The sequence below is a fragment of the Accipiter gentilis genome, chromosome Z (genome assembly GCF_929443795.1).
Source record: "Accipiter gentilis chromosome Z, bAccGen1.1, whole genome shotgun sequence".
Taxonomy (NCBI): Eukaryota; Metazoa; Chordata; class Aves; order Accipitriformes; family Accipitridae; genus Astur; species Astur gentilis.
In genome coordinates this window covers 25,549,910-25,567,480 of record NC_064919.1, presented here as the reverse complement: position 1 = coordinate 25,567,480, position 17,571 = coordinate 25,549,910, and the positions used below count along the sequence as shown (strand labels likewise).

Genomic DNA, 17,571 nt, shown 5'->3' with positions numbered 1-17,571 from the left:
TGGAGACCTTTAGTAACAAGGCTGTTTGGAAGCAGGTACCTTTTACAGAAGTCCAGCCAGCAGTCTCTCCCCTCAGAGGGCTGGGGATCCACAAAGCTAGCTGGTACTTCTATGTGGCTGAAGAATGGGATTTCTGCATCAGTGAAAACACTGGGGGGTGGGGGGTGGGAGGGTGGAGGGGGGTGTCCGTTTTGCCCTTTTGTCTGTAAGTTCACAACAAAACTATTGACCCCATTGGCCAACGTCAACAAAACTTGACAGGAGGCTAGGTCTTGAAGATACGATATGCCAACAGTAGGTCTGTTAAAGCCACGACCTGGCAGCTTGAGGCAGCCCCAGCCGCATGCATGGCTGGTCCAAGCACCACAGGCATCATCTTGCGCACAAATATGAGGTCAAGCAAGAGAAACAGTGGGAGAGAGAGGACAGGGCAGCAGGGACTGAGATTAGGAATTGTAGTGACTGTGACAGGTTCTATGTGGACTGCAGGGAGAGGTCAGAGGAGGTACTAGGGGTGGGCAGGAATTCTGGGCTAGGATGCTGGGGAGATAAGGGAGAGGGTAGGAGTAGCTGCAGGTGTTGTGAGGATGGGACACAAGAGAGACAGCTCAGATTATTGCAGTGGCAGCCTTTGAAAGACATGGGCTAGGTTATTGAGGCAATTCACACACATTTGTGGGGCACGCGCATCCTGCAGGTTTTCTGCAAACGGCAGGCTGGGTAAAGGAGGGAAATTTTCCTACATGGGGTCTTATGAGTTTGTAATAAAAAAGAGTTCACGCTGCAAGTTCAATACAAATCTGTTAAAAAGTCAGTCAGTCATGAGGCGCAAGCATGGTTAGCAGATATCGTTAGCTAGCTATGTCTGAGAAGCAGCCCTGCGAGCCAGTCTCACTTTCTAACTTAAAAGGGAGGAAAAGTTGAACAGCTTCTCCCAAAGTTATTCCCAAAATTCCCACCCACAAAAATGCAATTCTGGGAAGAGGAGAAAATTTCTATGTTTGCAGCCTCATATCATAGAATATTTTTAAGATTATGGGCATGTATAAAAAAGGACCTGCTAAAAGACTTCAGACTTGGCTGGAACATTTTTCTGCACAAATCTGGTCAAAGATTTTTTGTACGAATTAATCGGAGGTGTCTGCTTTCCACCGAGTGATTGTGAAATGTCTGATCTTTCTCACTCCTACAGTCAGCTAAACCAATTTGCAGTACATGAACACAGATCAGTTCAGACATCTCTTTCTGTCCACTCCAACTTGATTGCTTTTGGTGCAGTCCCTGTGTGCTGTTGTTACCTCTGCATGTCAAGCTCATCAGTGCCATGCTGTAGGAGCATCTCTGCTACAGTTAATGTCTTCAGATAAAGATGTATTTTTATCAAGGGTGGACATGACTGTGTGCAGCCATGCAGATGTGACCACATTAAATGATGTAGCAGCATGCAGTCCATCAGTTTCCTTATATTGTTGCCTGGTTTTACATTGGATAACTGATTAGCTATCTCATTGTAGAAAACACAGCTGGGACAAGCATTTAGATTTCACTGTGAAGTAAAGTAGATGAAAGTCTTTGGCTGATCTCCACAAGCCACATCATGACAAATACTGCGAATTTAGTGTTTTAAAGAAAGTCAGCAGAAAACATTTATTGCACTGTAAGAAACACACACTTAAAAAGCACTCAGTGTCACTAAAACACTGCCCAAGGAAAGAGTAATGTATTCTTACTTAACGTTACTTAATCACTGGCAACTTATACAAACTAAAATTCCAATGAGATACACAGTCAAGAATTCATCTAAGACGCTAACTCAAGTGCATACTGTAGCTGTGCTTTCTAGATGAATATTCAATCATCTGTCATTTGCTGCATAACAGTGCACACACACTGTTTTTTGTAATAGTGAAAACACAGCTACGATAGATGCTACTAAAATGTAAACCAGGAGACTTTTAAGTAAGATAATGTGAATCTACCCTTAAGCATCTTTCGTCCAAGGCTTCAGAGGTTTCTGCTGAATGTTTTATCAACAAGAAATACAGAATTAGTTTCACTAGTTCATCTTTTTTTATCTACCGGTTTACTATATATTTTTCCTATGTCTGTTTATAGCAGTGTAAGAGGCAGCCATATATTCCAGAAATTCTTCTTTCTGTTAGTGCAAGGCAGGAACAGCATCCTTAAAGGAATTCAGTGGTGAGTGAGTTCACATGTACTGCATGTGTTTTGGCAAGACAGATGGATTTTTGAGACTGTGCAACTGGGTGATTTTAAAACCCTTGAGAAGTCTGCTCCAGGGACCCCAAGGATTTTGTAGTTGGCCCAGGACACATACTGTATCCTTTCTACTCAAAGGTGTCTGTTTAATAGTTTAATAGTTGTATCACCATTGTCTTATCTCTCAGAATGTTATAATGTGCAGAAACTACCTTCCTCTGAGCCAGACTTCAATATCTCAACATCTATTAGATTACTTCCTAGAAACTGCTGCTTTATTTAAAAAGTCAATAATACTTTCTGAGATGTTTTTTCTTCTCAAATGGACATGATGCTATCTTTGCCTTCCCAAATTTTAGTTTCCTCTTCAGATTACAATATGCATCCCAGGATCCTATGCTGAGCAGGTTTGCAGAAAAAAAGCTACTGAAAATTAGTTAAGTGGCTCTGTGTCACACACATAGCAGATTATTAATCTGCTGCTATAGATTATTAGGAAGGTGTTAACTCATGCTTGACCGTAGCATCTTACTCTTATTTAAATGTTTTGACTTTCTATTTTTCTAGTACCTGCACGCAAATGGGATTGTGCATCGTGACTTGAAGCCAGAAAATCTACTCTATGCAACACCAGCACCGGATGCACCACTAAAAATTGGTAAGTAGCATTAAATGTATGCTTCCTTAATTCCTCTGTAGGAGTAATAAGTGCTAACTGATGTCTCACCACCACTTTATTCAAAGGTAATGCTTATACTCAAATGAACAACAGCATGTTACTTCTTCAGCAGCACAGCTGTGCATGGTGTTTTTAAAACCAATACAAAAGTAGATGCTTGCTTAGAGAATTCATAGCCAAAATTGTGCAGAACTTGGGAGAGAATAAAGCGCTCAGGAGGAACAAGAAGGGTCATGAGATCAGCATACAGTTGCATACACCACTCCTGTGCCCGTTTGTGTGGGTTTTTTTGTTAAACCAGTATTTTAAGAGGAAAGATTCATTGGCATGAAAATACAAATGTGCAGATAAGTGGTAGAAAGCAAACTGAGCAAGGCTGACTTCTGTTTTGACAGCAGATTTGGGGGATAAGAAGTGATCTTCTCAAAGAGCATAGGGAAGCTATCTGAAGCACGGTCAGCACTATGGGGGGATGACGAGGGACAAGGGGAGAGCAGGCTTTCCTGAACAGGGATGTATTGTGCCAGTTCTGTTGGGGATGGCAGCTGCTTGCAAAGGGCATGACCTCCAAAAATGCTGGGTATGCCCAGTTTTTGCTTGAGCAAAGAGGAGCTCTGTGCAATGCTCCTGAGCCGTATGTGACCAGTTTGGAGATACCACCTTGTGCTCCCTTACCAGCGAGCGTGGGAGTGTGGGAGCATGTAAGGAGTGAGTGTTGCCACAGTCATCAGGGGTTTCAGGAACCAGATTTCCATGAACTAGTCTCAAGCAATTTAATATCAATTTCTAGGGAAGTCTTGCATCTCAGGATTGTATCTTAATTTACATTTTGTCCTAGTTCCTATCTTTCCTGGAAAGGCTCTAAACAACTGCACCATGATAGTTTAATGCAGCACCCAGTGGCCTTGGTTTGACAGACAGACTGGTGTAGGGTCATCTGAAGCATTTTTCTAAATACTGTGATTATTCATCTTCTGGTTAAGATTATTGCCTTGTTTACATTGAGATCTGATTTACAATAAGTGGCAGTGTTTATAAAAGTAAAGTATATTTCTGTTTAGATAAATAATAACACAGAAATTGTAACCATTTAAGGACAAGTGAACCCTAACTGCACATTTCTAGAATAATATATGCACTATTTTTATCCTGATCTTGAGTCAAAATATTCCCTTTTATATTCACTGTAACAAACCAAAAATATTTCTATTTTGCATTTTTTAAGGCCAGACTGTCATCACCTAGACTGAAATTTGAAGAAGCTCAGTTTATTCTCAGCAAAAGCTAAAATAGTTGTGAAGACTTCAGGTTTTATGTCTTTTAAAAAATGAGTCATGCAAGTACGACATGTAACGTCATGAAGGCTTTTGCTGTCTGAGTAGTAATTCAGGGTGGAAACACTGCAAAAAGGATGATCAGTACTTCTCCTGGCACAACCTCCATGCCCCTAGAAGCCCTCTATCAAAATACTGCTGGGATTTTTCCTTGCAGGGATTACGTACTCTGACCCTTATCCAAGAAATCACTGATGCACAATTTTTTAACCCAGAATTGTTCTGTTAATTTTATTGTATTACTTACAGAGTGGAAGCTGAATAGATACCTAAAATGCATTTTTGGATCACTGCTTGTATGCCCTTAAGCATGCCATTGTATTGGCTTTCTGCAATCTTCAGGATAAAACACAAGCTACGTTTCTGTCAAGGAAGAGCCAGGAATACTCATTTGTATGGACAAATTTTGTGTTTGGATTGCAGTCTGGCTGCATTCTTTAAATTGATCCTCATCTCTGGAAAGGACAGTACTGTTCATTTAATGCATAAGTGTTCATTTAATTACATATACAATGTGAAAACAAAGTGATTTTACAAGGAAGTAAGAACACTTATATTCCTAAACAATCTTAACAGCTGACTTTGGACTTTCCAAGATTGTGGAAGATCAAGTGACCATGAAGACAGTTTGTGGAACTCCAGGATACTGTGGTATGATGTTTTTTTATTTACAGTATGCTGCACTTATGTGAGGTTGTTACATTTTCTCTTTCCAAGGTGAAATGCTTCTCCCTGAAGTAAAAATTCAGAAAACCTCTAAAAAGCAGAAATAAAACCCTAAAATTCAGAACCACCACTGGGTTAAATTTTTCTAAACTCATATTCTGTAGCACTGAAGCTTAATAATCAAAACATATGTCATTGAGCAAGTTCATTACATGCATGGAAATAAGTTCAACCATCATAAAAATGCTGAAATTACTAAAATAATACTGGAGAGGCATCAGCAGAAATTTGGACTACAAAAGGCATAATGGAAAACACTAAAAATTTATAGAGGTCATAACAATTATGAATTTTTGAATATTGCTTACAGTGAATTTATCTTATTTTTTTTTTAACGTAGAGGAAATAAAATTATTCCTTAAGAGTAGGGTCACAAATTAATCCCCTAAACCCAAAATGTTTCAGCAAATATACGGTTTTAAATGCAGGCTTCACTCAGACCATTCTGGTCCATGCCAGAATGGTACCCAAATAACATAATAATGAGTGCAACATCAAGGAGCGCTTTGTGGCAGATCTTGTCAACTGGGATGACTGCTGTAGATCTAGTCATCTCTTTCAGCATTAAAAAGGCTTTGGCAGTTTCAACTAATATTTTTTTCTCCTACACAAAATAAGAATGAAATCATAGGTTTCCTTCAGTTTTACCAAGAGAGTGAGTCAGCATGAACTGCTGCTTACCAAAACGACTAATTTGCCTGTGCAAATTCACAAGACATCAACAAGCATGAGTTTATGGATGACTTCAAAGCAAACATCTAACTCGTTAGCTTAGCACTGTATTACACAAGGATCGTAATTTTAATTCCCTTAGTAATTTAGAACTTAGGAAATTATATACTTAATGATGTTGGGGTTATATTTTTCAGTTGATGGCCTTTAAGGACACTTTCTACTTGTTTAACTATGGAAGATGTGCACAATGTTTAGAAACTGTGTTTTGTCCCAGTTGCTCTGTTCTTACACGTTTCTGGTTTTTCCAAAATCACAGCTAGTTCATGCTTCTTAGTCTTGTAGCTTTTAATAATATAAGACATCTAATTTGAATGCAAGAAAACCACCACTGATATTTCAAATTAAAACAAGTTTCTGTAGGATCACATTTAGGAAAAATATGTTTACTCAGTGTCATATGGGAGAGCGAGGTTTCGATAAGCAAGTGAAAAAACATAGTACTGGTAACAGTCCGTGAATAATTAGGAATGTGTGGGTTTTCCTCCATTGCCCTGGGGAGAAAATAAGTGGGGCAAAGAGCGGACACTGCAATTGCCATATGCATAATGTCTGGCAAACGATGCCATGGCTGCACTGTATGTCAGATACCAGTAATCCAAAGAGGATATAACTAAAACTCACCCCCCAAAAATCCAAAATCTAAAAGCAGAGTTCAAGCACATAACCTGCCACAGCAGGGAGAAAGCAAGCGTAAAACTGATCTTGGAAAAATATAATTAAAAAGATGCTGCTGAGCCCCAGCGGCCATTCCCTCGTGGGGATGGAGCATTGTGCTCCGCCTGCGGGGCTGCAGCAGGAGCTGGTCCTGCTGCCGGCGGGCACGCGCTCAGCCTGGCCGTCCCCTGCACACAGCAGACTTTTCTTGAGCAGAAGCATCCCCAGGTCGGAGGGGACGGCAGGGGCCTGCAGGATGCTCCCTCGCTGTGGAGACCCTCCGGCCTGCGTGTGGGTGGGTGGTCTGCAGAGCAGGGCAGGACCCTCGCGGGTTTTGGCTGGGTTTCCCGTGGCGGTGCCAAGCTGTGCGAGGCCGAGCAGCCAGCAGCCGGACGGAGCGTCACTGACTGCCTGGCAGCTTTCAGCAGGGCATCCCGTGCTGGCTGTCAGGTTCCCAGAAGAGCACCCTTGTGCACAGCTTCGGTGTCAGAGCAGGGACAGTTAGCTCCTGGAGACGCGCAGAAGCTCGCCTGGAGTCCCGGAGCCAGAAAATGACCCAGAAATTAATCCTCCCATGCCAGAACATGCAAAAGGAGCCCTTATGGCAAAAGAGAATTGCAGCCCTTCGTTGCAAGGCGCTTCCATCTTAGCCAACCAGCTTATGGCCAGGGAGGCTGGTGGTCTTGTTTACACCTGGGCAAGCCTGCTGGGCTTCCCATGGTGGATGCTTACCTCCAGAAACCAATGTGATCTCGTGGAGGAGTCTATTTCTACCATGCTTGCTGAACTCTAGATCCTGAATGGGCTCCTACAAGAGACTGCAAGTTGCTAGCAGTGTGCTGGGTGGTAAGCATCTCGGGTAGTTTTGGACATAGCTGAGCTAAGCCATGTGGAAACTAAAGACCTGGCATTTGCTTTTGTAACTATAGAAGCAAAGGAAAGAGGACATTGGAAAAGACCAAAAGATTACTCTGTTACCTTGTAGCACAGCTGATAATGCAATTCAGGTGACATGTCTGTCACCTTGTATGGCATTCTCTGCCAAGCACATACAGGTGCCAAGTATGCTTTAGAGTAGCACTGAATTCCAATCTGCTTAGTTTTGTAAAACTGTCTTTCACATAATGGCTATTAACATTCTGTTTGTCTTCTTTTGTGACAGTTATACTACAAATGCCATAAAACTGTAGTTGGTATTTAGCCCTTTTTATGCCTGTCTTTGTATACCGTAAAAATAGGATAAGGCTGATTCCTACAGAAGAGCTATCAGAGTAGGGATGACTTGGTAGGGAGGTTGAGGCTGAATATCTGTACTGAGAAAAGAAAGGAGCTTTGTGCCTACAGACATGGACCTGAGATGCCTACGGACATGGACCTGCAATCCTTGCTTTACAACCTGAGTTAACTGACCATGCAGAATTCCTCGTGCCTGGAAAACATTCAAGCATTACTTTCCAGCAGTGGAGGAAACCCAGGAGGAATACTGTTTAAATGCCAAATTAAACCATGAATAATTGATAGTCACAGGCTGCTGACTCCCACATCCTGCCCACCCAGTGATCAGCAGCTTCTCCAGAAAGGACACGCCAACAAAAACACATACTGGAGTCTGGATACTTTGGCATCAAGGCTTGCCAATCTACAGTTGCTGGGATGTGCAAAGTGATGCAGAGGACTGAAAGCAAGAAGATGGTCACAAAGAACTTAACTTTCTGCTATATTCTGCTTTCAGTGAACTTAACAAGAAGGGCATAAGTGGTTTCTGACAGTAGCATATAAAAATAAGCTAGTGCAGAGCAGTGACTCATGACCAGTCTGTTACAGCCAACTTCTAAACTAACAGCAATGTATCAGTCAAATCCATTCACCAAAAGCAAACTTCTGGAAATATTAAAAAATTATATTTACAAGATATATAACTGTGTAATCACAGTCCAAATAGCAAGGCAGACCTGTGTATACAAATCTTTGGTCTGCTTTGTAGCCATTTCACAATACTGAGGGGGAAGGAGGAGAAAAGCGAAAGGGCAGAAAGTGTCTTCTGCCCTTTTCCTGAGCAAGAAGACGTCCGAAGAAGCATCCCGTTCTCTAGAAGAGGAAGCATATTGGCCATTAAACAGAAAAAACGTCCTATTTACTTCAGAACCCCGCACATGGCATTAACAAACATGGCAGGGAGAACCGTGGTTAACATCTCTTTTCTTGGTCCGTCTCCATCTCTTTCTCTGAGGCCATTGGCTGCTTTGCACGTAGGCCGTCCTGTTAGCTACGGATTGACCTGAGTTGAAATCAATTGGGACCTAGTGTCCCTTCTCAAAACCAGCCCTTCTCTGTTCGTCTGTTTAGCAGAAGAATAAGAAGGTAGGGAAAGTCTGCACTTAGACTGGCAAGCTTTTTCCCAGCTGCCAGCTGTACAAGTGGTATGGAGCAAACTTAGTGATTAATGTCCTTTGCCTGCTATATTAATGCTTTGTGAAAATGCTTCATGTGTTCCCTGCATAGTAAATCCTTCAGGTAAGTTGAAAAATTCTGAGACAGCTGCCTGGAGGCCATTAGGGAGTTGCGCAAACTCTGATTAAAATCATACCGTGTTGCTGCCCATTCCTTGGGAGAGCTAGCTGCCCCAATGGAGACCTTGCACAGTCTGGGAGCAAAGCAGGAGCATGCCAGCAGCCTGCTTCAGTCTGGATGGGCAACCAAAGCTTCAGGCTCAGCAGGGACCTATCATACGTTTTGGGAAGTCCCAGCCTTTCTTGGCCCTGCTGCTCATGACTGTGAAAGTGTAATTCGAGAGGGCAAAGAGATGCATAAGTACGCGCTGCAGCATTGATGGGCATAGGTGCAGCAAGTCCACTGTGCCCTAGAAATGTGGCAGCCATCCCATGTGCATCGTAGAACCAGTGGGCTCAGGGGCTTTGCTGCCATGCCATATATCTGATGGATATTAATACAGAAGAAGGGCTACTGATACGTGGACGTGTGGCTTAGCAGTGTCTTTTTAATTATTTTTTCCAAATTATTTGGGTACTTTTGTCTGTGGCCAAAAGGTGAGGGAAGGAAGGGTCTTGCCTCCCCTAGTATCAAGCACTTCCATTTCCTTCTCTGGAGATGTGGCATTTTCATCCTGCCACCTCAGGAGCTTTGCCCAGGGAGTTTTGCCCAGTCGGAGACAAACCTTGAGGATGCGTGGAGGTACGAGGCCTGAGGGGCACAGGGGTCAGGTGTACTTGTACTTGAGGTAGGCACATCACGGTTTGAGTGTGCATCCATGCACATTTTTAGTTACACACAGCAGCAACAGACACCGTCTGGGGGATGTGGCAGTCTGCTCAGCTTTCCTCGAGGTGTGTCTGTCAAGCTGCTTGAGCAGAGATTAACTCCTCTTCACCATTGCAGAGCCAGAGTCTCCCAAGACTGCCTGGCCTTTCCACCTGCTCTGCACTGCAGCAAAAGCAATTGCCTGAAATGGTCTTGTCTTTCCTTACAATTAAAACAGAATACCAAAAATAAAGTCCAAATAAAGTACCAAGTAAATAAGTAAAATACTGAAGCAAAAGTAGCACTTCATTTGTCACACTGCAGCCCCAGTGCTGCTGTAGCTTTCTGTGGTTCCTTTCACAAATCTAAAAAGCAATTTGAAACCAAAGTCCACTTTTCATTTTATTCTAGCTGTGCTTGGACATGATTTCTTTTACTTTATACTCAGTGAAGGGAATAATTTGCCTAATTAAGCGCTTAAAGGGACAGGCCCTAACTTTTAAAGACACCTACGAGTGTGCATGGAGCTTAAATTGACCTTGTGACTGTTATTTCTACATTCAACTTTCATCTTATTGACAAGTGTTTTATCATCTGCAGCACCAGAGATACTGCGGGGATGTGCCTATGGCCCTGAGGTGGACATGTGGTCACTGGGGATTATCACCTACATCCTGTAAGTGCAGACAGTGCCCCGGAGTGATTAATTTGTGAGCACCTGCAGGTTTTTATGACATTATGATCTGTGCTGTTGGAAAACACAAGATCCTGAACTTTAATTATGATATTCCTAATCTTATTTAAGTCAGTCAAATCCTAGAGGACCATGGCAAAACACTCGGGTTATATATTTGGTAAATATAACACTTCTTCCTGAACAGCAGCAAGGTCTGCACAGAATCATGCTATTAAAGGGAATGAATAGCAGCGAAGCTGCTGAAAGCAAAAATACAAGCATACGAGTGTCAGAAAGCATCGTATGTTTTTTTCTCATTTGCATAAACCATGAGATATACTATGATCCTAAGTAGTTTCTCAACTACAGATGGGGCAAGGAGAAGTTAAGGTGCTTGTAGTAGTTCCACAGTGCATGTGAATATTCCCAAATGCAGCTGCCCCATCTGTGTCAGCCACAGACATTGCTACAGCTTCAGCTGCAGCATCAGTGTTGCTGTCTCACAACATCTCAGCCAGGAGGCAGGTAACAGCCCTCAACCCTCTGTCTGCAAATCAGTCTGATGGGTTAAATGATTAATGTTGAAGTGTTCCACTTCTTACAAGTTAACCAGACACTGTTGACAGAGGGCTGTGAGCGATGCTGGCCATACATATTTTAAACAGTTAAGTTGCAACTGCAGACCAAAATTCAAAACATTTGTGTCTAAAGGTAGGCACTTGCATCTGCATCTTAATATGGCTAGTCCTAATTCAATTGGTAAGCATTGTTATTATTTTATTGTGTCGATGGAATCTTTCAAAGGAATATCATTGAGAAGGGAAAACTCTATCTGATGTATCGACACTTCTTTTTATGGGAGAATAACTAACTTCATTTATTCCCTTGGCAACACCAATGCTCAGCTGGCTTGTGTAGTTGTATATGATACTTGCAGGATGCCTTTTATGGGAAGAAAATGGGATTTTACACATACACATTGAAGATATGGAGGATTTTATACATCCAGGCCATTTTCTTTCCCCTTCTAGGACTCATTAAATGTGTCCAGCAAGTACAGTGTGTAATAATACCATTACTTTCTTTGTGTCTTTTGCAAAGAAAGAATTATATTTTCTAGGATTTATACTAAAAGCACTTGTAAGGATATATAAACACTCTGATGGAAATATCAGAAAGCATCTTTTGTTCTGTACATAAGCTTCAAATAAGTCATGGCTCTCCTTTTGAGTGCCTGTAAATAATAGGCTACAATATTCCTATTTGCCATTTTGTTACTTGCTTCTTTTAAAATGTGAATCTTTGTCTCAAGGCCTGGTTCAGTCTGTAGAAGATCACATCTCACATACTGCCTGCCAGGTGATCTTTTCTCATCAGTTCTAGGGGTCCATACGTGGCAGAGATGTAAAATTTGCCAGCAGGGCTGTCCCTGAAATTGTAGAGGTGCCTTTTGTTGTCCCTTTACAAAGGTATCTAGATTAAGCCATGGGCTTGCCTAGTTATTCGATGATTGAGGGATAGTTGTAGTTGAGATTGAGAGCCTTCCTTAAGCAGAACTTGCTTTCAAGTGTAGGCAAGCTCCAAGCGAGAACGTACAGGAAATTCCTGTTCCAATATATGGAGAGACATTTGCTATACACAGCCTTTGAAAACCTCCCAGCTGTTTAGGAGATGCTCCCAAGCCACATTAAACCTCTGCACTGGTGTAAACACAAGCGTGTGAGTTTGTGCTAGGGGTGGGATACTGCCAGTACAGATACTCCTCTTCTTCTTCCTCCTTCTGTTCCTCTCCTCCCCTCTAGAAATCCAATTTGACCCACAGCAGCAAGTTAAGCAAAAAGGGTGCTAGTCAAATGCACTTGGCTATCTTTTCCATTTAGCTGCAACAATATTCCACATTTAAAACCCTTCTATTGAGTGTAAAGCTTTGTAGATCAATATTTCTGATGGATTACAAGCTGAGACCGGAAAGGTACCTGTACAGTAACTAATTCATTAATCCTGCAGCCTAAACAACAGTGTTGTATGTCTCAGTCCCATAGTTTAGTAGAGGGAATGCACTTAAGTACAGTCAAAAAATACATTGCTGTATGTACCTCTGAAATAGAGTGGATGTAAGAGTTAACTACCATGCTACAGAAGACGTGCATAAAACTGTACCTTCTCACCAATACAAAGTGGACTTACCATGTGATTGAGAAAAACTTTGACAGGTATTTTGACAGAACAATTATTCTTGACGCAAATTATATTAAGACCTATTGATGATAACTGTCATAATTCCAGGGAAGCCATATTTCTAGTTTTAACAGCAAAGAAGACCAGTCCTTTTGTATTCCTGCAGCACATTAGAAGTTCTACTGCACATTTGAGATGCAGATAGTGGTCAGCAAATACAGAGGCTTTGCCTGCAGTCAAAACTGCATTGATTTAATCAAAGGTGTTTTTTCACTAACTTACTTCAAAAGGCACAAAACACTGTCTGGTCAGTTTTAATTGATTTTGAAGCTGTTTACATTGACTTTATTTGGTACATAATTGGCTTAAAAGGAATCAGCATAATAAAATGAGTTTTCATAACAAAATGAAATCAAGAGCAGCCACACTGGGTCTTACACTGGTTTAATTTATCTAATTTGAAATCACACCTCTAGTTTTAGTCGTCTAACTTGGCATGTAGTGAAAAATCTGGCTGCTGAAATTGAAGGGGTTTTAGGCAGCAGAGTAACCATAGGAATTGTTAATAAGACAACAATAGGTGATGGTAGTGAGTTGAGATGAAAATAATTTCAGGAGTAAATAGACAATCCCTTAGAAGGCTTCCAATGCAGTCACAGCAAGCCTTAAGCATGCTCTCACTGTATGTCATCAGTTAGCTGGTATCCCGAAGCCAAGTTTGACTGAACCAGTTAGTGGCCCAACAACTCTGCTCAGCAAAGGTGCTCTGTGGGGACAGGGGCCGACCTGAAGCAAGCTCAGAAATGGTGGTGGGAGAGGCAGGCAAACGGGAGGGGAGCAGCAGAGGGACTGTGACCAGCTCGACCTGCTGAAGCACAGCGTATTGGGAGGTTGAATGTTTTAATCCATCTCTGCCAGACTTGGAAATTAGTAATGCGCCCAGAATGTGCTTACAGTAGAGGTTTTCTCCTCTTCAGCAGTGCAAAATGATGCAGCTGTTCCACCCACAGCTCCACACCACTCCCCAAAACACATTTTTTCCTTGAACATCTCTCTCCTTTTTCAGGACAGTGAGCACACTGATTGGGTTTAAAAATACAAAAACAAGTTAAAATGTAAGGTTAAATTTTCTCAATTTGTTTTAGTTGATGTCTTGTTCTTTATGGTCTGCTGTTGTTTTCCTGACATCATCTTATTGCTTGTTGCATTTTCGGGAGGCAGAGTAGCAGACTTTCTGTTTAGCTCAGAACGCTTACTGGTTGAATAGGAAATTCACTTTAAAACATCTGATTATGTGTGCAGGCATGATTAGAGTGCAATGAAGCAGAAAAAAGGATCTTATATAAATGGTAACCACTTCTATGAGTTTGCTTTCCCAAGGGCCAGCAGTGTGGATCTGTGTTGGGATCTGTATTATTCACTATGTTCATAAATGCAGTCAGTTAGTGAGATTACATGATTGCTTGATAATATGTAGGTTACCTAAGTTAAGATAAGAGCTGATTATTAAAACCTGCTGAAGTTTTTTATATTTTGTGGATGGTAGGATGAAAGAACATACAGTGATGAACATAAGCGAAAACCAGTCCTAACTGGACATATAAAAAACTTCTAATTTCACAGGTAAAATGTGGTTTCTCAGCTAATTCCTGTCCCTCAGGAGGGAGTTACAGGGATTCTGATAATTGCTTTACGAACACGTTAACTCTGTGCTTGTAAACAATCAAAAAAAGCAAATCCAAGGTCAGGAGTTGTTAGCAAAGAAATGTAGATTAAAATGGAAAACATCATTACACTAATTTGCAACTCTGTGGTGTGCTCACACCGAATGGTGTTCGCACCCACTTCAGAAAGACACATAAACTGGAGAAGACTCACAGAAGAGAGCAGGGATGAGCAAAGGTTTCAGACTGAGGAATGACTAAGTAGTCCAAGGGCCTTCAGTCTGAGACCAGCAGAACAAAGAGCTGCTAGAAAATGTTTACTGGCATGTAGAAGGTAAACAGATATCAATTGTTGCATGACTACTCTTATGGTAAGTCCCTATATTAATAGTTCCAATTACAGACATGCAGAAATGGAAAATTTACAATTTGATCAGCCTTTCCCACTGCTTATGACCCCATTTTGCTCTGCTCTGTAGAATTAGGAGTTCATAAGTACATCCAGGTCTGGTTTCCCAAAGGGGTCTACAGGACACTAAGTAGGGGAAGATAATAACAGGAACTGTTTCTCACTACACAAGACTAACCTTTGATAAATTTCTTTCTTTTTTTATCCTTGCAGACTTTGTGGCTTTGAACCATTTTATGATGAAAGGGGAGATCAGTACATGTTTAAGAGAATCCTGAACTGTGAATATGACTTTGTGTCCCCCTGGTGGGATGATGTGTCTCTGAATGCCAAGGATTTAGTAAGTTTTAAAGCAACAATGAGACTGGAGTGTCTTTGCTGACACATATTTGGCTAGTAGCACTTCCACTGAGAGAGAGAGAGAGTCAGTTTTGGGGTGGGGGCAGAATAATTGGTTAATTAATTGTTCATATGGCTCCTTCCTTTTCTTCTTCTTATCTCTGGTATATTATGGTGCTGTTAAATATACCCTGTTAGTCCAGTGCTGTAATTTTGCACTCAAAACCATGGATGTTCAGGTCCATCTGTGAGCTAAGCCACAGACTGTTGGCAGCTGTCACAGTATGCAAGTATGCCTGCCTTTCATGCTAGCTCTGAGGTATTTCATTGCTCCTCTTTGCCAGGCAACCACCTTCAGGGGAATGTAGAAACAAGCCCTGTATTTTGTGCAGTTTCCAAGTCTGAACTTTGGAGGAAGACTATAAAAAAGGAGTGAAGACCACACCCACCCCGCCCTGCTTTTGCTGGCAGCCTTTTCTGTCCATTTAAGTTTTTTCTCAGTAGATGAGGAAAGACTCACCATTAATAAATATGGTCCATTAGCAAAATGCAAGGGCTGCTGTGCTATCTGCACTGTGTTCTTTTATTACTGGATAAAGTAAATTGGATCCTGGAGATACTGATCTGCAAAGATAGGTATGCTTGAGTTTGATTTTTAGTCAACAATAACTTGAATAATTCAGTTATATAATTAGCACAGAAGACACAAATGCTCAGTTTCATATTACTTATACAAACTGTGCCATAAAATACTACATAATTGGTGTTTGTAAAGTACTTCGGGATGCCTCAGATGGAAGGACCATAGAAGTTCAAAGTACTTTGTTGTTGTTGTACTGGATGTGAAGTTTTTCTAAGGTCAAAAAAATATAATTTACTGCCTTGTGTTGTCAAAACCCAAATAAACAGCAGCCTGCAGCAAAACTGCTCATTTATTGTATACAGAGAGCTTTGATCCAAACTGGTCCCTACCATTTTGCTACAGCAAAGCTCAGAGTTTCGGGTTTGAATACTGTACAGCAAGTTGTAGATAAGGATGAAGCCCATGGCTCTCAAAACCCATGCTGTGGGCAGTTCTGGGGTGTTGACCTGAAGTGATTTACTTAACTTGACCTCTTCTGTGGATGCAGAGCAGATATTCATCACAATGCCTGGTCTCCTGCACCCACTCTTTCTTTAATAGCTCTTTGTAGGGAAATTCCAGAGAGCCATAAAGTGAGTCCTCCCCTCACACTTGGGCACATAGCAGTAGTGGAGCTGTGTGCCATCACTTGCACTCTGCTCCAAGAGGGTGTGCAGTCAGGAGAGTTGTGCAAGTACGAGGCTGAGTACCATCCATGTACTTCTTTACTTCATCCTCACCCTTCTGTTTTTTTAAAACACCACTTGTCCAGACATACAGCAAAACCCATGAAATGCAGCTTGACTGGACACACTTTTTAACCAGCAGTTTGTAACACCTCCACTCCCAGGGGTGTGTCTGCAGTGTCTTGTTCCCAAAAATGTCCTACTGTTGTGTTTGGAGAGCTGCAGCTTCCCTGGTCTCAATAACAGAAAGAATGGCATAAACAGAGTTATTTTCAGAGTGGGTAAGAGAGAAATACTTGTACAGTACTTTTTAGTTGATGTGTACATGAGGTTTTACAGTGACTGAAAGATACATTTCATTTGTGATGTACCTTGCAGTGACTGCACGATTTGCACAGATTTGAATTTAAACTTTCTAATACAGTTTAAACCTTGTCCAAATCCACAAGTGGGGATACTGCTAAGAGAACTGCCTGGCTGGGGGTACTTTGAGAATCTCTTAGGGTTTACATCACAATTCAGACATACAACAGCCTATGGCGGATACAGGCCAGCTGCATTTGTACATACTCTTAGAAATGTTGGTAACTGGCTGATTCTTTTTCTCCCCTCTTACCCCTTAGTGGCTGTCTTATTCAGATGTTATTTATGGAGGACCAAGAAATTCCAGAAACAAAATACATGTAAAGACCTGAATGCAAATTTTGGCTGGTTTCTTAGAATGTGTTTCACTAAGATGCTTCCCAAACCAAGACCAAAGCCCCAAAATGCAAAGCTCGGTAAACGTAAATAAAGAATAAGGTTAACAGTCGTGTGTTTCTTCCTTGTGGTGCAGGTCAAAAAGTTGATTGTTTTAGACCCCAAGAAACGCCTCACCACTCTACAGGCTTTGCAGCACCCATGGGTCACAGGGAAGGCAGCAAACTTTGCACATATGGACAACGCACAAAAGAAACTTCAAGAATTCAATGCTCGCCGTAAACTTAAGGCAAGTCTCTGGACAGAGTCTCTGTTTTGGCTATGAAAGCATGCAATTAAATTAGTAGCCTTACAGAAACCTTGCACACTTTTCAGGACAACATTCCATAGTGGTATGGAAGCTTTTTATTTAAGATGATTGATGAAGATGCAAAAGTTGAAGCTGGCTTAGTCAATGTCTGCAGCCAAACAACAAAAAAAAAGGGTGATGTTGATTGGAAACTCTATCCACACAGACAGAACTGCTGAGAAGATACACAGCTTTTGCAAATTCCTTACCTTCCTTCCTTCCTTCCTTCCTTCCTTTCTTGCCTTCTTCCTTCCTTGCTTCTGTCTATCTGTCTGTCCTGTACTGCTGGTACATCCTTAGAGTAGTGAACAGAAAGAACAAAATTCAGAGTAGTTTCTTCATG

General features: G+C 41.6%; 1 protein-coding gene across 1 annotated transcript in view; it reads left to right on the top strand.

Moving 5' to 3' along the window:
• CAMK4 (calcium/calmodulin dependent protein kinase IV) overlaps nt 1–17,571 on the top strand; it is a 178,243-nt gene that overhangs the window by 148,944 nt on the left and 11,728 nt on the right. Inside the window, exons 6-10 of the mRNA XM_049794867.1 lie at nt 2,788–2,878; nt 4,810–4,884; nt 10,207–10,282; nt 14,747–14,873; nt 17,016–17,168. Of these exons, the coding sequence (XP_049650824.1) occupies nt 2,788–2,878; nt 4,810–4,884; nt 10,207–10,282; nt 14,747–14,873; nt 17,016–17,168 (522 nt within the window). The remainder of the gene's footprint in view (nt 1–2,787; nt 2,879–4,809; nt 4,885–10,206; nt 10,283–14,746; nt 14,874–17,015; nt 17,169–17,571) is intronic.